At 61.2% G+C, this 25,585-nt stretch overlaps 1 protein-coding gene across 1 annotated transcript in view; it reads left to right on the forward strand.

Moving 5' to 3' along the window:
* Positions 1-25,585, forward strand: part of MRC2 (mannose receptor C type 2) — a 48,228-nt gene that overhangs the window by 18,752 nt on the left and 3,891 nt on the right. Inside the window, exons 2-21 of the mRNA XM_055131285.1 lie at positions 5,555-5,956; positions 6,964-7,137; positions 7,233-7,397; positions 7,539-7,652; positions 7,982-8,125; positions 11,000-11,188; positions 11,326-11,480; positions 13,668-13,775; positions 15,536-15,651; positions 15,967-16,115; positions 16,632-16,849; positions 17,749-17,891; positions 19,063-19,165; positions 19,440-19,578; positions 19,684-19,722; positions 20,346-20,506; positions 20,599-20,666; positions 21,104-21,204; positions 21,380-21,522; positions 25,466-25,580. Of these exons, the coding sequence (XP_054987260.1) occupies positions 5,555-5,956; positions 6,964-7,137; positions 7,233-7,397; positions 7,539-7,652; positions 7,982-8,125; positions 11,000-11,188; positions 11,326-11,480; positions 13,668-13,775; positions 15,536-15,651; positions 15,967-16,115; positions 16,632-16,849; positions 17,749-17,891; positions 19,063-19,165; positions 19,440-19,578; positions 19,684-19,722; positions 20,346-20,506; positions 20,599-20,666; positions 21,104-21,204; positions 21,380-21,522; positions 25,466-25,580 (2,946 nt within the window). The remainder of the gene's footprint in view (positions 1-5,554; positions 5,957-6,963; positions 7,138-7,232; positions 7,398-7,538; positions 7,653-7,981; positions 8,126-10,999; positions 11,189-11,325; positions 11,481-13,667; positions 13,776-15,535; positions 15,652-15,966; positions 16,116-16,631; positions 16,850-17,748; positions 17,892-19,062; positions 19,166-19,439; positions 19,579-19,683; positions 19,723-20,345; positions 20,507-20,598; positions 20,667-21,103; positions 21,205-21,379; positions 21,523-25,465; positions 25,581-25,585) is intronic.

Below are 25,585 nucleotides of genomic sequence, written 5' to 3' on the forward strand. Positions count from 1 at the left end.
AGCCTGAAGCTTGGGGTCCGGCCACCTCCTTCAGCTTGGAGGCCCGGCTCTGGCTGCCCCTGGCCAGGCTGGACACAGGGATTCGCCGCAAAGCCCGTGGTCATGAGCCGGTGCTCTCCCAGCGCCTGCCAGGGAGGACCAGCAGGGAAGGAGAAGGGGTTACTCGGGGTCGCCGTGTCCATCCACCCCCGTGGGCTCGGGCCGTGTGGCCTGGCTGTCTGGGCTTCCCGCCACCCTTGGCTGTCCAGACACCCGCGTCCCCCGCCCCCAGGATAGCCCAGGCCTGACGTGAGCGCTCAGGGTGCTGTGCTCTGGATGGACTTTGCAACCCCCCGAGCCCCGCCTCTCTGGCCCCGAGACGGACGGGCCTCAGCAACTGTGATCGGAAACCCAGCAGGGCCCGGCCTCGCGGCCTCGCTCGTGTGAGGGTTCTTCGCGGGATTTTCTCAGGATTCTTGTAAAGCCCAGGGCGGACGAGCCCAGCTGAGAGGCAGTGCGGGGGCCCCGCGGGGCTGCAGGGGCTCCGCCTCTCACATCCTCATCCATCCTGGCCGGGGCTTTCTGCCTCAGCCCCCTCGTGTCTGTAGTGGAGAGTGGAGAGGACTTCCTCAGCGGGGAGCACTCTCAGGGCTCCAGGGCAGTGACCTCGATTCCTTCCGGTGAGCTGAGATGCCCACGGCGGCCTGGGCACGTGCTGTGGCTTGGCCAGCTGGGACTGCCCACACGGCCCGAGGTGGCGAGAAGGGCGTTGTGGGTCAGAAGAAGGTGGCAGTGGCCAGCGGCCCCTGCTCAGCCGCCAGAGGGCAGGACCCTGGTCTCAGGCCTCCCACGCAGAGCCAGTAGCTCTGTCCCCAGGCCAAAGGGAGACAGGCCGCTGTCATGTCCCGCGCTCACATCCCCCCTCGGGTCTCGAGAACAGTCAGTGGAGTGAGTGGACAGTCCCACAAGTGTTCAGGGCCATCTCCTGCCTGGCGTTGCTCATGCTGTCCTGGATACCCCCGGCAGTCAGGGTTCCGGGCACAGCCCTGCGCTGTCCAGCCCAGCTCTAAGAGCGTTGCCAGGCCCTTCTCTCCCCTGCCAGGGCCACCTTGCCGGTGGCCGCCCCTGCTCAGGGGAGAGTCTCAGAGGACATGTGGCCAGGACCACGGCAGGGGGAGGAGTGACCACCCTGGTGGCCTTCAGGAAGTCACCTGTGTCTTGCTCAGGAGGGACCATCACTCTAGCACTGTGGAGGGACATCAAGACCATGTCGCGGCGTCCCCAGCTCCTCTGACCCCCAACAGCTGGCCCCAGGTGTTGGCGCCGTCAATGGCACAAGCCGTGGCCTGCCGCCGTGGGCGCGGGGCTCCAGCCCGGGAAGGGGCTGGCTGGCTGGCTGGGACTGTTGTCTGGGCGCGGGGTTCACGCAGTGGCCCGAAGCCGCCCTGTGTCAGGTACAGCCCAGAGGTCTGGCGAGAGGAAGTCTTTGGAGGTGTGGGAATAAGAGGGCATCCAGAAAACGGAGTGGCGGGGAACAGGTCCTGGGAAGGACGGGCTGACGGTTTTGACGTCAGGCTCGGGCCCAGAATGTTTACGAGCTCAGGGTAATGTCAAGTAACGGGCTCCCACGCGAACGTCTCTGCCCTGCGAGCTCAAAGGCCGAGAGTTTTGGTCCTGGGTGGTGCAGGCGGTTCCCAGGGGTCTGCCGTCTGAGACCCCTGGCCACGCAGAAGAGTGTGGGGCGGGGGAGGGGGTGCCGGAGCGATAGTACAGCGGGTAGGGTGTGCGACCTGTATGCAGCTGACCCAGGTTCAATCCCCGGCACCCTATATGGTCCCCTGAGCCCACCAGGAGTGACCACTGAGTGCAGAGCCAGGAGCGTGTCCTGAGCACGGCTGGGTGTGGCTCAAACCAAAAAAAGGAAAAAAAAGAAAAAGATCTCTGCCACCCAGCTAGGTATGTGTGCGCGTGAGGCCAGGAGTGCCCCTCCCCCTCCTCTGGCTCCACTTGTGAAAGAATGTAAGAATGTGCCCCCCCCACCACCCAAGAGCCACATGCAAGCAGGACACGTGAAGTGGGTGACTTTCAGTCATTGCAGCGATGGTAGCAACGCAGAAACCCCACAGCGGTCTGGAAAACCCCGAGGGGAAGGGACACAGACAGATCCGTGTGTGTGTGTGTGTGTGTGTGAGTGTATGTATGTGTGTGTGTGTATGTGTGTATGGGTGAGTGTATGGTGACTCCCTCACTCAGGCATGCTGTCCCCTTCCTTCCGTGAGGTTGGGTCAGATGTGGGGGTGACCCTAGAGGGAAGATCTCAGAAAGGCAGGAGCCCTAGTGCTTCGTCCTGCCAGTCCTTACCCCCGAGCCTCGCCGGGCTGCATGTGCCGAGTGAGGGAGCCTTGCGGGGAGGAAGTGTGTGGGGGGCGGGCAGAGGGCCGGGGAGAGGGGCTGCCTGGTGCTGGGAAAGCAGGATTGGAATCTGCGTTTCGCCTAGGCAGACGAAGTCAGCGGCACTGGAGGTTTTGCTTGAGAAGGCCGCGGGGCCTCAGCTCCCGCTTGCACCCGCACCCCAGAGCAAAGGCAGTGCCCAGCTGTCCCCGCCCAGGCGCGGCCTGAGCCCAAGCCCGAGCAGGAGCAGGGAGCAGTAATTGAGCTGCCTGTCAGGACAAAGCACAGCATTCTTTGAGGAGGGAAAAATGGGGGGGGGGGAGGGTAGTGCGGGCGGGAGAGAGCTCTGGTCTACCTCTAATGTCACATCCACACCCCCACTGTGCGGTTTAATGCCCAGACCCCCAATAACTGCAATCACAGTGTCCAGGGCCACATACAAGCCGCAGGACACGTGGCGGGGGAAAGGATGGGGCAGGCACACGAGGCAGCCGTAGACAGAGGCTGGCCAGTGACATCGGCACTGGGCATCTGGACCCTGGTCCGGGAGACGCAGGGATCGGAGCCAGGAGGCACGGCTTGGTGTGGCTGTGTGAGATCAGGTTGGAGGAGACAGGAAATGCCAAGGAGGGCAAACTGCAGAGCCCGGGGCAGGCGAGCCGCCTCTGTGCAGGGAAGCAGCCGGCGCCCGGAGGCGGGGCACAGGGCAGGGTCCCAGCCCAGTCCCACAAACAAGCAGGATGGTGCGGCCGGAGCGACCGTACAGACCAGAGGGCATCAGCCCTACCGATGACCAATTCGGGTTCGATCTCTGGCACCCCACAAGGGTTCCCGAGTACCTTCAGAAGTGACCCCTGAGCACAGAGCCAAGAGTAAGCCTTGAGGATAGCTGGGTGTGGCCCCGAAACAAATTATGTTATTGAACTTATCCCCCCCTTTTTTTTTTTTGGTTTGTTTTTGGGTCACGCCTGGCAGTTCTCAGAACTTACTCCTGGCTCCGCTGTCTGGAATCGCTCCTGGCAGGGCTCAGGGGACCCTATGGGATGCTGGGATCGAACCTAGCTTGGTCGTATGCAAGGCAGACACCCTACCCGCTGCACTCTCGGGCCCTTTGTCACTATTACGGTTTTCAGCTCTGAAATGGTGAAAAGTATTTCCAGGACTGAGGTTTTCTCCCCGCCCACCACACATCCGCCCCCCCACCCCCCACCCCCACCTCCCGCAATCTTTCATTGCTGCTTTTATTGCAATGACCTCCAGGGTCTGGACGAGGGCTTCCCAGGGCCACCTGCCTTTGGTGGACCCAGAGGCACATTCTGGCTATAGTGTGGGCGGGGTGGTGGGAGGGGTGGCTTGGTGCCCCCGCTGTGCTCCTGCGGTGCTCCTGCCCTTGGCCTTCACACATCTTGAGTTGGTGACACTTGTCGGGATCAAGCAAGTACCTTGATACTTGATACTTTCTCAAGTACTTGCAAGACAAATACCTTCAACCTTGTACTATATCTCTGGCTGTGAACAGCGTTTTTGTTTTGTTTTCTTTTAGGGCCACAGTCAGTGATGCTCAGGGGTTACGCCTGGCTCTGCACGCAGGAATTACTCCTGGCAGTGCCTGGGGGCCATACGGAATGCTGGGGATTGAACCCGGGTTGGCCACGTGCAACTGCCTGCTGTACTGTCACTTTGGCCCCCATGGCCAAGTTTTCCAGAACATTTCCAGCTTTCTCAAAAGAACCCAAGCTTTAGCAATTGCTGCTCGGCCTCTCCCACCTTGCCCCCTGCCCCCCAGCCCCAGGCAGCCACTGATAGGCTTCCTGTGACTGTCCTCTCATTTCACACCGCGGAGGGCGTCAGAAGCCGGGGGACTCAGTTTCTCTGAGGGGAAGGGGCAAGACTGGGGTACCAGAGAGCATGGATCACACTGACCGGCATGGAGGAGTAGTACATGCAGGTCGTTTGCTTTGCCTGCTGTCGGCTGGGTTTGATCATGGCGCTGCACACGGTCCCCAGTACACGGCCCCCGTCCCCTCCACACGGCCCCCCATCCCCTTCACACGCCCCCCACCCCCGTCCCCTCCACATGGCCCCCAGTCTTCTCCAGGAGTGATCCCTGAGCACACCAGGTGTGGCATAAAAACAAATCCAAAAAAAGTTAAAAAAAGGAGTGAAGCGTCCGTGCGGGCGGAGATGGTGGGTGCACTGGGGTCTCTAGACGGGAGGACGGGGAGTCGTGCGGTGAGAGACGGGCGGGGGCAGCTGTGCTCCGACCTCACCAGCAGGCTGCCTGCAGTGCCAAGGGGCAGGCCCGGGCCCCCGTGGTCTGGGTGTACATGACCAGAATCACATCTCTCTGTGCTCACGTGTGTCCACGATGGGGACCGGGTCTCCCTGTGGTCACGCATGTCCATGTGGTCATGTATGTATATAATGAGGACTGGATCTCCCTGTGGTCATGCGCATCCATGATGGGGCCTGGGTCTCCCTGTGGTCATGTATGTATATAATAGGGACCGGGTCTCCCTGTGGTCATGTATGTATATAATGGGGACTGGGTCTCCCTGTGGTCATGTGTGTCCATGATGGGCATTGTGTCTCTCTGTGGTCATATATGTATATGATAGGGACCGAGTCTCCCTGTGGTCATGTATGTATTTAATAGGGACCAGGTCTCCCTGTGGTCATGCGTGTCCGTGATGGGGATCGTGTCTCCCTGTGGTCATGTATGTATATGATAGGGACCGAGTCTCCCTGTGGTCATGTATGTATTTAATGGGGACCAGGTCTCCCTGTGGTCATGCGTGTCCGTGATGGGGATCGTGTCTCCCTGTGGTCATGTATGTATATGATGGGGACTGGGTCTCCCTGAGGTCTGGGTGTACATGATCAGCCCCAGTTTTCAAGGTGTCTGTGATGCGCACTGCCCCGAGGAGCATAGCTAGTGCGTGCCGCCTGCGTTGTGTGTGGAGGGGTTTGCCGGGCTGGCTGCCGAGTCTTCCTTCTGGGGGTCACGGCTGCATCAGAGTCTTCGGGTTCCCCTCAGCTGGGCCCGGGGGGAGCGCGGTGCCTCTCTCGCTCGGAGGGTGGGCGCGGGGCTCTGGGTGACTCGCCTTTCGTAAGAGCCGGCCTCAGGACCGGCTGGGGGCTGCTGGGGGGCCCTGACGTGGCTCCTGGCCGCCGTCTCTTCCAGATCCCAGCGTCTTCCTCATCTTCAGCCATGGGCTGCAGGGCTGCCTGGAGGCCCAGGGCGGCCAGGTCAGAGTGTCCCCGGCCTGCAATGCCAGTCTGCCCGGCCAGCGCTGGAAGTGGGTCTCCCGGAACCGGCTCTTTAACCTGGGCACCATGCAGTGCCTGGGCACGGGCTGGCCGGGCACCAACACCACGGGCAGCCCTGGCATGTACGAGTGTGACCGCGAGGCCATGACCCTCCGCTGGCACTGTCGCACGCTGGGGGACCAGCTCTCCCTGCTGCTGGGGGGCCGCGCCGGCAACACGTCCAGGGCTGGGGCCCCAGAGCGCGGTGACCAGACCCGAGGTGGGCAGTGGCGCATCTACGGCAGCGAGGAGGACCTGTGTGCTCGGCCCTACTATGGTGAGAGGCTGCTGCGGGCACTGGCGCGGGTGGGGCGAGCGAATCCCGGGAGCTGCAGACTAGGCCCCCCCAACCCCCCCACCCCGCGCCTTGGGCGGCTGCATCTCGCACTGTGGTGCCGGGCAGCTAAGGATGCGCCTGTGAGAGCCCTGGGTGGGCGGGTGGGAACGGTTAGGCAGCAGCACGTGCTGGCAGAGCCCCCAACTGTTCCAGCGTATCCAGTAAAATCAGGGCCCGGGGGCAGAGTGCAGCAGGGAGGGTGTTTGCTTTGCACACGGCCGGTTGGGGATCCTTATGGCCCTCCAGGCCCACCCGAAAAAATCAAACAACAGTTTGATCCCTGAGCTCAGAGCCAGGAATGACCCACGAGCATCTCCAGGCGTGCCACCCGCCCTGAAGTGTGTCCCCCCAGACTGGAAGGGCCCTTGCTCCCTCCCCCTGCTTGGAGGGAGACGGTTTCATCTGTGCCAGAGGGGATGGTGCGAGGGGCAGCTCCCTTGGGGCCTTTTCTCCTGAGGGAAAAGGGGAAGGTCTCTGAGACCCCCCAGATGAAGCTGGGGGTGGCGAGCCAGGCTCAGATCTCTGGGCGACCTCCAGGTGTCTCCCCGAGGTGAGTCTGCACAGGCCTGGGGAGTCCAGAGGGGTCCCCCCTGCCCAGACCCCCTGGAGCCCTCCTGGAACCTGACTTCAGAGGGAGCTTCTAAATTATTTATTTATTTATTTATTTTTTCTTTTTGGGTCACACCCAGCGATGCACAGGGGTTATTCCTGACTTTGCACTCAGGAATTACTCCTGGTGGTGCTTGGGGGACCATATGGGATGCCAGGGATCGAACCTGGGTCGGCCGCATGCAAGGCAAACGCCCTCCCTGCTGTGCTACTGCTCTGGCCCCCAGAGGGAGCTTCTAAAGCTGCAGTCCGGGTCCCCTGCTTGGGGCATTCCCCAGGGCTGAGCGGGCGGGCGGGCAGCTCCGGGCCCGGCGCTGAGGCTGCCCTGCTGCCCGCAGAGATCTACACCATCCAGGGCAACTCGCACGGGAAGCCGTGCACCATCCCCTTCAAGTACGACAACCAGTGGTTCCACGGCTGCACCAGCACGGGCCGCGAGGACGGGCACCTGTGGTGTGCCACCACGCAGGACTACGGCAAGGACGAGCGCTGGGGCTTCTGCCCCGTCAAGAGTGAGGGGGCGCCCGGGGTGTGTGGGGAGCTGGGATGGGGTGGGGAGGAGGCAGGGAGGGAGCACCCAGGTGGGCTGTGGCCGTCCTGGCGGCAGGCAACGACTGCGAGACCTTCTGGGACAAGGACCAGCTGACCGACAGCTGCTACCAGTTCAACTTCCAGTCGACGCTGTCGTGGCGGGAGGCGTGGGCCAGCTGCGAGCAGCAGGGCGCCGACCTGCTGAGCATCACCGAGATCCACGAGCAGACCTACATCAACGGTGGGTGGTGGTGGTGGTGCTCAGGTCTGGTGCTCAAGGGACCCTGCTGAGAATCAAACCGCGGAGGAGGCAGGGAGGGCTGCCTGCTGAGAATCACCCGCGGGCTGCGGTGACCCCATTGGCGGCCCCTCTTCCCGGCAGGGCTGCTCACGGGCTACAGCTCCACCCTCTGGATGGGCCTGAACGACCTGGGCACCAGTGGGGCCTGGCAGTGGTCGGACAATTCGCCCCTCAAGTTCCTCAACTGGGAAAGCGGTAAGGGGGGCGGGGTGGGGGAGGTGGGCGTGCGCCCCCTGCGTCACGGCGCAGTCCCCGAATCCCTGGCTGGGCCCCGAGAGTCCTCCCAGCCCTTTCCCCAGACCCAGGCAGGGGTGCGGTGGGGAGGGGAGGGGGCCTGGATCTCAGACCCCCTTATGTGCTTTTGGCCAAACCTTTGGGAGCTGAACTCCCAGCCCCATAGACTGGCCAGGGGAGGTTGGGGTGATAAGTGGCAAGAGTCCTGGGGGGAGTCTGGGGAAGGGGCACACCGGGGGCCGGCGTGAGCGTTGCTGTGCTGGGGTGCTGGCGCCCTGCCCTCCCCACAGATCAGCCCGACAACCCGAGCGAGGAGAACTGCGGGGTGATCCGCACCGAGTCATCGGGGGGCTGGCAGAACCGCGACTGCAGCATCGCGCTGCCCTACATCTGCAAGAAGAAGCCCAACGCCACGGCCGAGCCCATCCCGCCCGGTGAGTGGGGCCCCGAGCCCCTCCCTCGGGTACAAGCTGCTCTGGGCGCTGGGTCCCTGTGGGGAGCGTTTGCGTTTGCGGGAGCTGTGGAACTCGGCTGCCCCCATCTGCTGGAGGCAGCGACTTGGTGCAGCGTCGTCAGACTCTCCCGGTACCTGGTACCTGCGTTCCAATCCCGGGCCAGGGCGGGCCGGGGCCCAGGACTCACACGCCCGAGGCCTGAGTTTGATTCTCAGCAAGGTCCCTTGAGCACCAGACCTGAGCACCACCAGGTTTGCACACCCCCCACTTTTTTTTTTTTGTTTGTTTTTGCTTTTTGGGTCACACCCAGCGATGCTCAGGGGTTACTCCTGGCTCTGCACTCAGGAATTACTCCTGGCGGTGCTTGGGGGACCATATGGGATGCCGGGGGTCGAACCTGGGTCGGCCGCGTGCAAGGCAAACGCCCTACCCGCTGTGCTATCGCTCCGGCCCCACTTTTTTTTTTTTTTTTAAAGCCCCAAATGTGTATTAAGTTCTAGAGGAGAAAGTGATGCCTAAGAGAAAAATCAAACTTCTAAGAGCTCAGTAGGGGCTTTATGGGCACAATTGTGGATTTGGGCTTTTTCCTGCGGGCAGAAGTTGAAAGAGGCATGAGGCGGTGCCAGGAACAGCATTTGGGTGGAAGGCACAGCCCATGCAAGGGGTTGGGGGCACAGAGGCACGCACACGGCAGCTGGAAGGCCTGGGGGAGCTGCGGTCTGGCTGCGGCGCAGAGCAGTCTTCAAGTGTGGGCCTGGGCCTCGCCCAGCATCCCCTGGCCCTCGTCAGCTCTGCTGGCCTCAGCCCTGCCCCAGACTCCGAGCCACGTGTCACTGGCTGCAGGGCTGGGCTGAGGAGCACCCGCAGGGGGTGGGTGAGGGGTGTCCTGGGTGCCAGGCTGGGCAGGGTGGAGGCTGCAGGGTGCCCCTGTGGGGCTTTCTGCTCTGGGGTCTGGCCCATGGGCAGGGCTCTGCTGCGGGGGGAGGGGAGGTTCCTCTCCTGCTGACCCTCTGGTAGGCAGTTTCGTCTCTCGGTGGGAAGAGACTTCCTCTCCTTTGGGTTGGGGGTGTGGGAGGGAGGGCCGCAGTGATGCAGTGGGTGTCGGGAGGGGGGTTTCTGTAGCGCCACACCTGCTGCTTCTGGGACGGGCATGGGGTGCTCAGGGTCAGGCCGGCCTCATGCACGCTGCGCATGTGCTTGACCACTCATGCACCTCCCTGGCCCCCAAAGGGTAATTTTTTTTTTTTAACGTGGGAAATGCAACAAAAGCAGAAGTGGTTCCCAGACACGGAAAGCGAAATGCTTGCGAAGCACGGGGCCGGCTTCTGGCTGAGTCCAGACAGTCAGTGCAGCCGCCGCCGGCCCAGAGGGCTCTGACGCTGGCATCCCGCGTCTCACCCCTCAAGGGAGAGAGCCCGGCCCTGGGGCTGCCGCTCCCCCCGCCCCCCGCCCCCCACCTCCAGCCAGGTTCTCAGCACTGCTGTTGGAGTTTGTTTGCTTGGGGCCACCTTGGCAGAGCTCAGGGCTTACTCCTGGCTCTGCGTTCAGGGATGGCTCCTGGGGGGGTTGGGGTACCCTACGGGGGTGCTGAGGATCAGACTCAGGCCGGTGGCGGCGTGCTAGGTGATGCCCTCACTAATGTGCCGTCGCTCCGGCCCCTCAAGCCCTGTCATCTCAAAAGCAGGTTCTGTGGCACCCCCAAAACTATGCCCACATTTCCGGAACTCCTTTCCTCCCGTGGCCATCTGCCCGGGGCACTGGACACCTACTGACCGCCCCTCTGTGGGCAGCCCGGCTCCTAACTCAGTGGCCAGCAAGGGATGGTGGGCAGGTCCTGGGGCACAGACGTGGGCCTGCGCCCCACCCCCCACAAGGCTGGGTTCCCCGTGTGCCCCAGGGTGGGCCCTTCCCAGAGGGGCCAGGAGTGGGTGGCCCTGCCGAGCCCGACGTGGCGCGAGGTGGGGTGAGTCTTCTGCTGCCAGGGCAGGCCGGGGCTTGACCTCAGCTGCTCTCAGGCCCCAAATCACACGTCCCTGAAGTGGCCACGAGGAAGCCTGGGTGTCAGCCTGTGGGGGGGGGCAGGGAAAGGGGTGGGGGAAATCCATGGATTAATGTGGCCAGGGGGAGGGGACCCCGCTTCCCCAAAGAGCTCACCCCGAGAGACCGCAGTGGAGCGCTTGCTTATGCTCTTGTCTCTTCTTATGATTTTTGGGGTCGTGCCCGGAGGTGCTCAGGGATGCTCCCAGCTCTGTGCCCGGGGGCTTGCAGTGGCAGGAGGTGGAGCCAGGCCTCCTGAGTGCGCTCGCTCCAGACCCCGGTCGTCTCCCCAGCATGTGGCTCCATTTCTTTTTTTCTTTTTTTGCTTTTTGGGTCACACCCAGCAATGCACAGGGGTCACTCCTGGCTCATGCACTCAGGAATCACCCCTGGTGGTGCTCAGGGGACCATATGGGATGCTGGGATTTGAACCCGGGTCGGCTGTGTGCAAGGCAAACACCCTACCCGCTGTGCTATCACTCCAGCCCCGTGGCTCCATTTCTTACTAAGGTGGGCGTGAGCTGGCTGGAAGGAGCCCCGGAGCCGCCCCTCAGACAGGAGTTGCAGGGTCTCGGCCGGGTCCCCGTCTGCCCTCTCGAGAGGCTCCCAGGGGCTGTCCTGCCCTGGACGGGCCCTGCCCACTCATCCTGGGCTCTGTCCCGGGCCTCTGGCTGCTGCTGCCCCGAGGGTTTGCATCTCCCGCCTCCTTCAGCTCCAGGCTCGGCCCGGCCCGGCCCGGCCCGGCCCGGCAGACTGAGCTGGGCCGGGTGGGGCAGGCGGCGGCTCGTTCCCTGAGCGGTGCCATGTCGTCTGCAGATGTGTGGGCCAACGTGAAGGTGGCGTGCGAGCCCGGCTGGCAGCCCTTCCAGGGCCACTGCTACCGCCTGCAGGCCGAGAAGCGCAGCTGGCAGGACTCCAAGAGGGCGTGTCTACGCGCCGGCGGCGACCTGCTCAGCGTCCACAGCCTGACCGAGCTGGAGTTCGTCAGCAAGCGCGTGAAGCAGGGTGAGTGAGCGGCAGGTGCCTGGCCCGTCCCTCCGGGGAGGCGGACCCCAGGGGCAGGGGCGAGGGGGACAGGGAGCAGGTAGCGGCGAGGCTGACCCCACCCTGCCTTCTTGCCCCTCTCGCCTGTGCACCCCCAGAGGTGGAGGAGCTCTGGATCGGCCTCAACGATCTGAAACAGCAGATGAACTTTGAGTGGTCGGACGGGAGCTTCGTGAGCTTCACCCACTGGCACCCCTTTGAGCCCAACAACTTCCGGGACAGCCTGGAGGACTGTGTCACCATCTGGGGGCCGGTGAGAACCCCGCCGCTGCCTGTCCCACACCCACCCCTCTCCATGCCCACCTGTCACCACGGCCCACGGCTGTCCTCCCGGCCCCCACAGGGACAGAGCTGGCCTGGGGCAGGGGGACCAGCCTCTCTGTGCCTCAGTTGCCTCGAGTATGCATGGGGCACGCACACGGCCGCCCTTCGAAGGTCTAGAGTTGGGGCTGGAGCAATAGCACAGCGGGTAGGGCTTTTGCCTTGCACTCGGCCGACCCGGGTTCAATTCCCAGCATCCCATATGGTCCCCTGAGCACCGCCAGGGGTAATTCCTGAGTGCAGAGCCAGGAGTAACCCCTGTGCATCGCCAGGTATGACCCCCCCACCCACAAAACAAAAAGCAAAAAAGAAGGTCTAGAATTAACTCTCTAGAAGACTGAGGAGACCCTTGGTGCCACCTGGGCCTCCTGCCAGCTGCTCATCTCCACTGGCAGGTGGCATCAGAACCCACATAACATGGGACACTCCCTGCCCTCCCCAGACCCAAGTCCCATCTGCTCCTGAAGTGATGAGATGCAGGTTTGCTGTGGCTTCAGCTCAGCCTCTCTAGGCAAGCCCAGGAATGGGCTCTGGGCATCCAGGTTGGACAGACCTCAGGCATGGACACCCCCTCCCCTAACCCAAGGGACAGACTGGACATTCCGCCCTGACTTCTGGCTCAGAGAATGTGATTTTGTTTTGGGGGGTAGGGGGGAAGCCATACCAGTGATGGTCAGGGCTTACTCCTGGCTCTGCACTCAGGAATCACTCCTGGTGGGCTTGGGGGACCACTTAGGTTGCTGGGAATTGAACCTTGTATGCAGGTGAGAGCCCTACACGCTGTCTCTTCAGTCCCCAAGAGGATGCAGTTTACAAATGCAGAAGCTGCTGGGGGCCAGAGCGATAGTACAGTGGGTAGGCGTTTGCCTCACAAGCAGCTGACCCGGGTTCAATCCCTCGCATCCCATATGGTCCCCTGAGCACCGCCAGGAGTAACCCGTGAGCACAGATGTGGCCCACGGTCACTGTCATACCATTGCTCATTGATTTGTTCAAGTGGGCACCAGTAACGTCTCTCATTGTGAGACTTATTGTTACTGTTTTGGCATATCCAATACGCCACAGGTAGCTTGCCAGGCTCTGCTGTGTGGGCACGATACTCTCGGTAGCTTGCCGGGCTCTCCGAGAGGGACAGAGGAATCGAACACAGGTTGGCCACATGCAAAGCAAACGCCCTACTGCTATGCTATCGCTCCAGCCCGATGTGGCCCAAAAAAGCAGAAATAATGAAAAAAAAAATACAATTCGGAAGTTGTTGCTTGTGGAGCACCTACTCTATTGTGTGTCAGGACTGGGGCAGAGACATAGTGACCCCAGTGTTCCAGAAAGCTACCGCTGGCTGGACACTGTGGCAGAGGGAGAGCTGAGGGGTGCTCAGGGGCCAAGAACTCAGTTTCTCTCTGGCTTCGCTGGCTGGGATTCAAGTCTGGGTGCATGGTCCTCGCTCACCGTGCTCCCACAGACCCTCCTGCAGAACCGGAACCGAGTCGGCTCCCCCGGCCGCAGCCGTCCCAGCGCTCTTGGCCACCTCATCCTTGATGTGCAGGAGCTAGAGGGGACTTGCGAGAAGGCCTCCGGGCACCAGGGATGCGAGTCAGGAGTAGAACACTTGCCTGGCATGTGTGAGGCCACTCCGGGTTTGCTCCCTACCACCCCCAAAACAAAGTGGATCACAGAGCAACCAAGCCAAGTACTCGTGGGTGGAGGGACGGCATGAAGGGCCAGCACAGGCTGGCCGGCAGCAGGCCCAGCTCGTTTCTCTTAGGTGGGCGGGCCGGGCCGGTGTGCCCCGGGCTTGCTCCTGGGGGTGCTCAGGGGATCAAACCGGCCAGCTGCACTCAGGGCCAGCGCCTTCCCCGTGTGCTGTCCCTCTGGCCCACCGAGGCTTAGGGTTGATTCCCAGCACCGCTTGGCTCCGTAAGCACAGTTAGGCCCGCGCACTGCCGACCACGGAGACAGACGGACAGACAGACGGACAAACAGTGTGCATCTGCTTCGAGGCGCCAGGGAGCCCAGCGGGACCCGCGGAGCAGACCCGGCTCTCCCCCGTGTGCAGTCCGACACGCAGAAGGGGCGTCTGTGGGACGGCTGTGACACCCCCTCTTCTCTGTGTCCCCAGGAGGGTCGCTGGAATGACAGTCCCTGTAACCAGTCCTTGCCGTCCATCTGCAAGAAGGCTGGACAGCTGAGCCAGGGGGCCGCCGAGGAGGACCACGGCTGCCGGGAGGTGACGGCGCTTTGGGGGTTCCCGAGGAGGGAGGGTGAGGCGGGCTCCCACCCTGCCTTGGGCCACTCCTTCCTTCTGCTCTGCCAGCCCAGCCACACTGGGTGAGGTGGGGGCTGCTGATGGCCCCTCCTGCCCCTTCCCTGCAGAGAAGAGGTGAGGTCATCACCTGAGGGGAGGCTGCCAGGCCTGGGGGACAGGCAGCCCCAGACCTCCTTTCTCCCAGTCTTTTGGTGGACGCCTTGTCCATACCCTCAGGAGGAGGGCCGCCAGTCTGAGGGCTCCCTCCCCTATTCTTAGCCCCGGATAGTTCCAGAAGTCGGTGAGGGAGGGGCTGGGGAGGAACCTGGTGGCAGTGAGGAGGGGTTGGGGAGGAGCCTGGCGTCAGTGGGGGAGGGGCTGGGGAAGAAGCTGGCGTCAGTGGGGGAGCACTCGGGAGGACCTGGGGAGCTTTGACGGGCTCACCTTCCCCCAGGCTGGCTGGTTCTGTGGGTGTGTGTGGCTGTGTGAATGTGTATGGCGCTGTGTGTGTGTATGTGTGCGTGTATGGCTGTGTCTGGGTGCGAAGGTGCCTGTGTGTAGTGTGGCTATGAGTATGTATGTTTGTGTGTGGCTGTGTGTGTGCCTGGTCTGACTGAGAGAATGTGTGTGCATGGGCTGTGTGTGATTGTGAGCACATGTGTGTGTATGTGGCTGTGAATGTGTGTGGATGGACTCTGTGAGCGTGTGTGTGTGTGTGTGTGTGTGCGCGTGAGGCTGTGAATGTATGTGCTTATGTGTGACCATGTATGTGTATAAGTGTGTGTGTGTGTGCTTGTGAGCGTGTATGTGACTGAATGCGTGTGCATGGGCTGTGTGTGTGAGTGCATGTGTGTGGGCCTGTGAATGTGTGCATGATCTATGCGTGTGTATGAGCATGCATGTGTGTAAGTGTGTGTGAGCATGTGTGTGTTTGTAAGCATATGTGTGAGCGTGTGTGTATGCATGTGTGTGTGTGTGTCCGTGTGTGTTGGCCGGGTGCAGAGTCTGCCATAAAGGACACTTTGTGGGGTTTGGGCCCCTCCCACAGCCCCTGGCTGCCAGTTCAGCTTCTCCCTCTGTTTCCTTTGGATCCCGCCCCTTGACCACACCGCACCCCACCTGCACCCCATTCCCTCCGCGGGCGGAGCAGGAAATGCCAGCAGCCTTCCAGTAGTTGGGGGGGGGAGCAGCCTGGGCTGGCTGGGGGGTCAGAACTACAGGGGCCGCCTGGAATGTGCATGGGAGTGTCGTGCCGCTAAGGCCATCCCCTGGCCCCGAAGCACAGCTCTCCTGGACACTCAGGGACCCCCACTGCCCCCCAGGCCCCCTCAGTAGCCCAGAGGCAGATGTGCGTAGGACTCCGGTGTCTGGAGGAGGCAGGAGCCATGATCCATAAATCTCTCAGGGAGAGGGGTGTGGGGGAGGGTGTCTTGCACCCCCTCTGGCCTGCTGCTCCAGGCCATCACCTCCAGGCAGCCCTCCTGGCTCCCACTCTCCTGCCCCGCTATCAGGGGGTGCAGCGGAGCTCTGGAGGGCCCACTCCTCTCACTGTGCAAGGCCCCACCAAGTCCTGGCGGCCCCCCACTCCCCTGGGCCTGGTGGTGGTGGGTGGTGGTCAGGAGGTGGTGCCCGGAAGACGGGGCACACAGCTGTGTCGCAGCTGTCCACTGTCGCCTGCACTGGTGGGGGAGGGAGGAGAGGGCGCCCCACCGATGCCCCCTCTGCCCACTTTCTCGAGCCAGGGCTGGACGTGGCACAGCCCATCCTGCTACTGGCTGGGAGAGGACCAAGTGACGTACGGCGAGGCCCGGCGGCTGTGCACGGACCACGGCTCGCAGCTGGTCAGCATCACCAACAGGTCCGGAGGGCCAGCACAGGGTCCCGGGGACCCCCGCCACATGCATGGGGGGCGTCATGCCGTCAGGCTCATGGGGACCCGCGTCCTGGGCCTTGCTGGGCGCATCCCGGAGAGACTGTCTCTTGAGTGGGCCCGCGTGGACAGGGCGGGGGTCGGCGTGCCCAGATGAGTGTCTCTGCCTTCCCCTCAGTGAGGCCCAGGCACAGAGACAGGGCAGGGGGGAGGGAGAGAGGGGGCTTGTGGATGAGTTGCTGTGGGTCCCCGGGCGCCCCCTTTCCCCGGCCCGCGGCCCTGAGCTGGCCCGCCTCCTCGCAGGTTCGAGCAGGCCTTCGTCAGCAGCCTGGTCTACAGCTGGGACGGACAGTTCTTCTGGACGGCGCTGCAGGATCTCAACGGCACGGGCGCCTTCCGCTGGCTCAGCGGCGACGAGGTCACGTACACCCACTGGAACCGGGACCAGCCGGGTGAGCCCCTGCTGGCGATGGCTGCGTGTCTCCGAGCCTCAGTTTCCTCGTCTGTCCGGCGGGGGTAGCGGCCCTGTCCCTGGATGGCTGACAGGAGGTGCTCGTGGGCCGGTGGAGGGAGCATCGTGCGTGTGTTTGCTTTCTTATTCTTTTCTTTTTTTTAGCTTTTTGGGTCACCCCCAGCGATGCTCATGGGTTACTCCTGATTCTGCACTCAGAAATTAGTCTTGGTAGTGCTCGGGGGACCATATGGGATGCCGGGGATTGATTGAACCCGGGTCGGCCGCTTGCAAGGCAAACACCCTACCCGCTATACTGTCGCTCGACCCCGCCTTTCTTATTCTTTGGTCACCCTTGGCCCCCCTGAGAGGCTGAGTCACAGAACTAGACGTCTGCTTTTGTCCCCGTCCCACCCCAGGGCCCCGACTCCCCAGGGCTGGCTCCAGGGGGTCCCACTGTGTCCGCAGGGACGTGCTGGAGCGCTGAGTCCTCCCCCACCTCCTCGTTTCCTGGCAGGCTACAGCCGCGGGGGCTGTGTGGCCCTGGCCACCGGCAGCGCCATGGGATTGTGGGAGGTGAAGAACTGCACGACCTTCCGGGCCCGCTACATCTGCCGCCAGAGCCTGGGCACGCCGGTGACGCCCGAGCTGCCCGGGCCAGACCCCACACCCAGCCTCACCGGCTCCTGCCCGCAGGACTGGGCTTCGGACCCCAAGCTCCGGCACTGCTACAAGGTAGGCGGCCTGTTGGTAGGAGGGCAGGGAGAGAGCTGAGAGCATCCCCGGGACACGGCTCAGAGGGCGGAGTGCAGGCTTCTCTCTGCAGCTGCCTGTGGGCCCCTGAGCACTGAACCAGGTGTAGCCCTCGAGCGCCACAGGGTGAGCCCCCAGGGAAGAGTGGGACACTTGAAGACCCAGCCTGGTGGGCCAGAGGCACCTCCCGCACTGCAGACAGACAGTCTCAGTGGACTCCGGTGCATAGTAGGTGCTCAATAAACAGCACCAGAGATAGCCTCGAAGTTAAAAGCATGTGCCTCCCAGACAGCAACCTGGGTTCGATCCCTGGTACCTCATATGGTCCCCCAAGCCCCTCCAGGAGTGATTCCTGAGTGCAGAGCCAGGAGTAAGCTCTGAGCACAGCCGGGTGTGACTTCCACCAAATGAAAACAAAACAAAAATTTCTATCAAAACCACAGATGATGTTGAAGAAACGGTCAAGGTCACTGGTCTCTGAGGGTCCCAGATGTCGGGCTGCGGGGCTTGATGCGCTCAGGCTGCAGTGGCGGGGGGTGGGGCCTGCCAAAGTGCTGCTCTGAAACCCTGCTGGGGTAGGGGGCCCCTGACAGCATGGAGGGTGTTACCAGAAGCTGAAATCCAGGGGGCCTGGTGCAATGGTGGGGTACAGGTTTAGCGTGTAGGAGGTCCTGGCTTCCACCCCACCCCGCCGTCCACACCCCCAGGAGGAAACAGAAGGCAGAGGGCCTGCCCACAGCCAGTTACGTCTGAACTGGGACGAGCTGAGATGTGCCGCTGTTGGGGGGACCAGGCAGGGGTCATTCTCCAGCCCCCGACTCTGCTCTCCCGCTGAACCAGCCATGGGACCGTGCGTGCAGACTGTGCTCTCCATCCCGCAGGTGTTTAGCTCTGAGCGGCTGCAGGACAAGAAGAGCTGGGTCCAGGCCCAGGGCGCCTGCCAGGAACTGGGCGCCCAGCTGCTGAGCCTGGCCAGCTACGAGGAGGAGCACTTCGTGGCCAACACGCTCAATAAGATCTTTGGGTACTGAGCACGTGCATGTGTGTGTATGTGTGTGCATGTGAGTGTGTGGGCACATGTGTGCATGCGCGGGTGTGTGTGCTTGCATGTGTGTGCATGTGTATGTGTGCGTGTGTACATGCATGTGCAGGTGTGCACAAGTGTGCGTATACGTGTGTGTTTGCATGTGTGTGTGCACATGTGTGCATGTGTGCGTGAGAGTGTGTGCATGTGTGTATGTGTATGTGCATGTGTGTGCATGCGTGTGCATGTACATGTGTGAGTGTGTGCATGCGTGTGCACATGTGTGCATGTGTCTGTGTGCACATGTGTATGTGGGAGCTCCGGGTTCTGCGCTATGAGGCGGGACTGGGGCTGGAATGACCTGTGCTTCTGCTCTGAGCACTGGGGTCTCCTTGGTCTTCCTTCCCTTGTGTGGCCCATCCCTGTTACAACCAACAGGGTCCCCTCAGGTTCATGACAGTGGCCTCAGGAACCACTCCCTCCTCTCTGCACACTCACCCCTGGATGAACATGCTGGCTGGGGAGAACCTCCTCCACAGAGCGAGGAGAAAGACAACAAATATCTTTGCCTGAGGGTCCCCTGGGGTCACTACCTCTGTCCTGTGGGCTCAGCCCCCTGCAGCAGCACCCAGCACCTCAGACCCCCTAAGCGCTGGGGTGGGGGTGGGGGTGGAGGGGAATCCAGGCTTGTCAAGACTGGGATCCCAGGCATGTGTCCCTCAGCAGACAGCTGGTGGGGATAGTTTGGTGAGTTGCTCTTATCGCTCACGTTCTAACCTCTCACCAGACACACCTGATCCACACCCAGTGGCCCGCCCACCCTGGGAAGGGGCCGTCACTCCTGACCGGGAGGTGGGCTTATTTGCCCCAGATGCCAGAGCTGTTGAACCAGCTCTGGGATCCAGCCCGGATCTCTGCCCCATTCACTTGGGAATGGCAGAGAGCGGAGACGGGAGGCCCTGGCAGCCCCCCGCAGGCCGCAGTCCCAGCCCCAGAGCTCCGTGCCTGGCCCAGCTCTCAGGGGGCAGAACTATTTCAAGTATTCCTAATGACGTTTTGCTCTGGGAGGGAGGCAGGGGACTGCTCAGGCCGCAGCGATAGGTGCAGGGGGCCTAATCCCTCCCCCTCACATTCCGCATCTCCTCTGCCCCAACCCTGGGTTGTGTCACAGCGAATCCGAGCCGGAAATCCACGAGCAGCACTGGTTCTGGATCGGCCTGAACCGGCGAGACCCTGGAGTGGGACAGAGCTGGCACTGGAGTGACGGCCTGGGGGTGAGGGGGTCTGCAGGGGCAAGCAGGGCTGCTGGGGCAGGAGAAGATGCGGGGGCCGGGAGGGTGTTGCTTGGGGACCAGAGACGTGTTGGGTTGGGGCAGGGCCCGAGGTCTAGCGTGCGGTGCAGCTGGCAGGTGAAGGCAGAGTGGGCAGGGGTCGTCTGGCTCAGACTGGCCCTCCCCCGTGGAGGCCAGGCTTCCCGTCCATCTGCATCGAGGTGGGCAGCCTGGGCATGGACCTCAGCAACCGGCTTCTCCTCCTCTCACCTGCCAGTTTTCTTACCACAATTTCGACCGGAGCCGGCATGACGACGATGACATCCGGGGCTGTGCGGTGCTGGACCTGGCCTCCCTGCAGTGGGTGGCCATGCAGTGTGACACGCAGCTGGACTGGATCTGCAAGATCCCCCGAGGTTGGTGCGGTGACACTGAGAGACAGGGTTGGGGGACGGGCGGCAGGGGCCGGGACTCAGGGGTGCCTTCCCCCTACAGCACCCCTGACCACGCTGTCCCCATAGGTGCAGACGTGCAGGAGCCCGACGACGGCAGCCCACAAGGTGAGGACCCCTGCTGCTCCCACCATGAAGGGAGGGGGGTGGTCTCCGGGCCTAGTCCTGGCCAGGGCAGAACTAAGGGGGTTGGAAAGAGAATTGGATCTGGGCATTGGCCAGCAAGCTGGGTTGACCTTCACTGGAAAGAGGGGCCAGCCAGAATCCTAGGAGGGTACCCCCACCCCGCTATGTGCAGTCGGTATGAGGCACTCGGGTGGCCTGCGTTGTACTGCTATGGCCACACCATGGCCACGCCCACACCATGGCCACGCCCACACCATGGCCACGCCCACACCACGGCCATGCCCACACCACGGACACACCCACACCACGGACACACCCACACCACGGACACACCCACACCACGGACACACCCACATCACGACCACGCCCACACAACACTTACACCCACATCATGGACACACCCACACCTTGGCCATGCCCACACAGCACACACCCACATCATGGCCACGCCCACACCATGGACACACTCATAGCGTGGCCACGCCCACACCGCGGACACACCCACTCCGTGGCCACGCCCACACCTATATACTGTCACACCCACACTGTATTGTCACGCCCCCATGCCACTGCCACGCCCACCCCACATGCCACCCCACGTGCAGGCCGACTGGAATGGCTGCGTTTCCAGGACGTGGAATACAAGTTCTTCGAGCACCACTCTACGTGGGTGCAGGCCCAGCGCATCTGCACATGGTTTCAGGCCGAGCTGGCCTCCGTGCACAGCCAGGCGGAGCTGGACTTCCTGGGCCACAACCTACAGAAGGTGGGCACGCGAGCCAGTGGGAGGCCGAGGGCAGAGGGAGAGCTGGGGGAGAGCCCCCCTGCCCAGCCTCATCTGCCTGCGCCGCTTCCCAGTTCTCCCGGGGCCAGGAGCAGCACTGGTGGATCGGCCTGCACACCTCGGAGACCGACGGGCGCTTCCGGTAGGGACCCGCAAGGCTGGGCCCGAGGCTGGGGGATGTAGGGCGACTAGCAGTTGCCCCAGGATGAGGAGGGGCAAGGACCCCAGCAAACAGTAGGTCTGGATTTGAATGCAGCTCTGGCCCTCACTGGCTGTGTGTCTTGGGGCAAGTGATTCACCTTTCGAGCCCTGGACAATGAGAATCTGAGGGTTAGAACTAAGGTTTGTGAGCCGCTTAGCATCGTGCCCAGCACTTAGGGCTGTCTAGTGACTGTTCCTTCTGGTGGCATCATGCGTGCTCAGAACGTGGGCCTGGAGACGTGGGAGTCCAGCGGGGCAGGACGAGGTCCCAGGCCCAGAAATGTGGGTGTAGCCCACTCTGGAGTCACTCGCCTCACAGCCTGGGGTCGGCAGAGGCGGGCCATGGGCTGGGGTCACCCCTGCATGGGGCCGTTGCAGGTGGACAGATGATTCCATTGTAAACTTCGTCTCCTGGGCGCCCGGCAAACCGCGGCCCCTCGGCAAGGACAAGAAGTGTGTGTACATGACGGCCAGCCGAGGTGAGAGCCGGTGGGCCAGAGAGGATGGCCGCTGCCCCGGATAAGGGAGGGCCTGTCCCCAAACATCCGGGCGGGGGGGGGGGCTTGAGTTCAGAGCTGGACACAGGCCTGAGCTGGAGGGTGGCAGCGGGGTGGTGGGGGACTGGGGTGACTGCCGTGTCCACCCTTTCTGCAGAGGACTGGGGCGACCAGCGGTGTCTGACCGCCCTGCCCTACATCTGCAAGCGCAGCAACAATTCCAGAGAGATGCTGCCCCCGGACCTGCCTCCCACAGCTTCGGGGGGCTGCCCCCCCGGCTGGGACAAGTTCCTTAATAAGGTAGGAAGGGGTTCCTGGGGTGTTGGGGGAGGGCGTGTGGGCCTGGGAAGAGGCATCCAGGGGCTCCTATGCCTTAGCTGTGTCGGTCGCGGCCTCTTGCCTGTGTCCATCGGCTTCCTTTTACCTCAGCCTATGTCCACCGGCCTCTCTCCTGCTTGGCATGGTGCCAGTCAGGACTCCGTGACTTGGGAAAGCGCTGACTGGGTCCCGGGAGACGGGATGTCCTCAGTGGGGCGAGTTTGCTAGATCAGGTATCACCAGTTTGATAGCAAAGTCCTGTCTGTAAAGCAGAGTACGAATGCAAGAAAGCATGTGTGTGCTGTGTCGACACGTTGGCATGAGTGCCAGTAGCATGCAGCGGTCTGCTTCCCTACCAGCCTGTGTTCCAGGAGAAGAATACGCACGAGAACTAAATACACAGGAAGGGCCAAAAATAAGAAGAAGGTTTCTTTCTTTCTGGGGGGGATGGGTGTGGGGGCCATGTCACACCTGGCTGTGCTCAGGCTTACTCCTGGCTCTGTGATCGGGGACCACTCCGGTCTGTGCTCTGGGGAGCAAACCAGCAAAAAAAAAAAATGCATTTCTGCATTTTATTGGTTTTGCGCTCCTACCGGCAGAGGGCTTACTCCTGGCTCTGTGCTCAGGAATCCCTCCTGGCAGGCAAGCTCAGGGGACTAGTTAGTGTGCTTGGTACTGAATGCGTTACCTATTGTACCCTAGCCCGTTTCTGCATTTTTTTAATTTTTATTTATTTTTTGCTTTTTGGGTCACACCTGGCAATGCACAGTAGTTACTCCTGGCTCTGCACTCAGGATCCACTCCTGGCAGTGCTCAGGGGACCATATGGGATGCTGGGAATCAAACGCAGGTTGACCGAGTGCAAGGCAAACGCCCTACCCGCTGTGCTATCGCTCCAGCCCCCAGTTTCTGCATTTTAAATAAATTTTCTTCAGAAACTGGTCAGATCTGATCGAGGAGTGAAAAAAAAATCAAGGTTTTGGTAGATCTATTTGTTTTATTTTTTTTAATTTAATTTTTTTTTTCTTTTTGGGTCATAGCCGGCAATGCTCAGGGGTTACTCCTGGCTCGTGCACTCAGAAATTACTCCTGGTGGTGCTCGGGGGACCATATGGGATGCGGGGAATTGAACCCGGGTTGGCCGGGTGCAAAGCCAATGCCCTACGAGCTGTGCTGTTGCTCCAGCCCCTATTTGTTTTATTTAAAAATTTTAATTATTTGCTTTGTTTTGGGGCCACACCCAGCAATGCTCAGGAGTTATTTCTGGCTCTGCACTCAGGAATTATTCCTGATAATTATTATTATACTGATAATAATTAGACTGATAATATGGAATGCCAGGGATTGAACCCAGGTCTCCTGCATGCAGGCAAGCTCCCTACTGACTGTACTATCTCTCTCTTTTTTTTTTTTAGTGTTTCTTTTTCTTTTTTTTTTGGAATCACTGTAGATATAGTTATAAACTTTCATGTTTGAGTTTCAATCATACAGTGATCAAACACCCATCCCTCCACCAGTGCACATTCTCCACCCCCAATGTCCCCAATATACCCTCACTTTCCAACCCTCCATGGCAGACAATTTCCCCCATACTCTCTCTCTACTTTAGGGCACTATAGTTTGCAATACAGATACTGAGAGTTATCACGTTTGGTCCTTTATCTACTTTCAGCACACATCTCCCATCCCAAATGATCCCTCCAACCATCATTGTCTTAGTGATCCCTTCTCTATTCCAGCTGCCTTCTCCCCCAGCTCATGGGACAGGCTTCCAGCAATGGGGCAATATTCCTGGCCCTTGTATCTATTGTCCTTGAGTGTCAGTCTCATACTATGTTATTTTATGATCCACAAATGAGTGGAGTCCTTCTATATCCCTCTCTTTCTGACTCATTTCACTTAGCATGATACTCTCCATGTCCATCCACGTGACTTCATCTCTCCTAACATCAGTGTACTATCTCTTTGGCCCCATTATTTTAATTAATTTTATTTGGAGGTGGGGCCTTCAGGTGGTACTTAGGGGTTCACAGGTCCGTTTCTGGCAATTCTCAGTCAGCTGGGTATGAGGGTCCCAGAACATGGCCTTGCTCAGGTGCCCGGAGTTGGGCCCACCAGAGTTGTCCTAGTGGTCCCAGGGACCTCCAGGGCCACATACCTCAACTCCTGGATTGCAGCCCTGTGGCAGGTTGTTTTTTAGAGCATCAGTTAGAAATTCTCTGTGCTGGTGTTTTGAGTATGCAGTTAGAATTGTGGAGGGCAGAATTCTTCATCTGAAGGACTACCTCCTGAGTGTGTTTTCCAGGTGTCCCATAAAGGGTTTTTGTTGTTGTTGTTCTTAGTTTATTTTGGGGCTGCACCTGGTGATGCTCAGGGCATACCCCTGGCTCTGCACTCAGGAATCACTCCTGCAGGGGCTCAGAGTGCCCTATGGGATGCTGGGGATCAAACCCAGGTGGGCTGTGTGCAAGGCATGTGTCTGACCAGCGCGCTGCACTGTCTCCCCTGCCTGAGGGTGAGTCCTCCCCCGAGCGGTGCCTGGCACCTGTGACTGACTGGACTGACCTGTGCCATCTCGGAGCTGGGGCCCCCGCCGCAGACCACAGAGCCAGACTGCAGGGAGGAGACTCCTTAAGTCGAGATGACGGCATGGTGGGCGAGAGGCTGGGTCGGACATCAGCCCGAGCCCCTGAGTGGCGGGATGCACCCCCTCTCCTCCCAGCTCTGCCGGCGGCCGACCTTCAGACAGAGAGGAAAGCACAGCAGTGCATTACGGGAGCTCGGGAAACGCTCTGGGAGACAGCGGTGTCAGGACTGGCTTCCTCCTCCCCGCCAGCCCCATCCACCATCGTGTGGAGGAGCAGCTTCCCCGGCTTTTCCTTTTCAGTATTCTGTGGCAGGGGCCGCTTCTTACCCATTACCTTTCTCCAAGAAATTTAAACATTTTGGGGGCTGGAGTCCTAGTACAGTGGGTAAGGTGTTTGCCTTGCACGTGGCCCACCCGGGTACCCCATTCTATATATGGCGCCCCAAGTACTGCCAGGAGGGATCCCTGAGCCCAGAGCCGGGAGGAAGCCCGGAGCATTGCCGGCTGTGGCCCCCAAACCAAAGCAAAGCAAAAACTTACACATTTTCAAAATGTTGAATGATAGTTCAGGTAGCATAATCAAAGGCGTTAGCGTTTATGGTTTTATATACAAGGTCACTGTGCATCGCCCCCAGCAGAGTGTGGAGACCCCGCCCCCCTGCCGCCGCCCCCTTCCCCTGGCCCTCCCGTACCTCCAGGTGGTACACCCAGTGCACCGCCTCCTCTCTTCCACCCTCTCTTCCCTCTCAGAACGTTTTGTCGTGGCTCCTTCCACCTGATGCAGAACAGATGATGTGTTCTGTGGTTCCCCGGTGCAGCGCCCCCCACTGGCCGGTGGAGGCCTTGGCCAGGCTGCTTTTCCCTCCACTCCCAGCTCCCACCGGCATGTGGCTGACCTGGTCCTTGCTGACCTAGCCCCCTGCCTCCGCCTCCTGTGTTTGGCTGCAGGGTCCCGGGCAAGCCTCCAGGATTGAGCCCCCCCTGGGGAAGCTGTGCAGTTCCTCCAGCTGCTGCCCGGGGAAGGGCTGGGTTGTTCACAGGGCCCCTTCCCCCCTAGAAACTCCCTCCCTTCTGCTCTTCTTCTTCTTGCTGCCACGGATGCCACTGTATTGCTTCTAGTCTCCGGACCAGTCTGATGGGTTCCTTTGACCAGCTGCAGCGTCCAGCCTGTGGCGTGGGGGACGAGCCTCCCCGGACCCTGCTGGGTGTCTGGGTTCACGGCGTCCCACGCACTGTTTCTGCTCTTTCTTTGTTGGTGTCTGGGACACACCCGGGGGTGCTCAGGGGCTCTTCCCGAGAGCTGGAGCTGGCTGACCTCTCCTCTCCTTCACCCCACAGTGTCTGCGAATCCAGGGCCAGGACCCCCAGGACCGAGTGAAGTGGTCCGAGGCCCAGTTCTCCTGTGAGCAGCAGGAGGCCCAGCTGGTCACCATCAGCAACCACATAGAGCAAGGTAGG

Source organism: Sorex araneus, chromosome 3 (genome assembly GCF_027595985.1).
Source record: "Sorex araneus isolate mSorAra2 chromosome 3, mSorAra2.pri, whole genome shotgun sequence".
Taxonomy (NCBI): domain Eukaryota; kingdom Metazoa; phylum Chordata; class Mammalia; order Eulipotyphla; family Soricidae; genus Sorex; species Sorex araneus.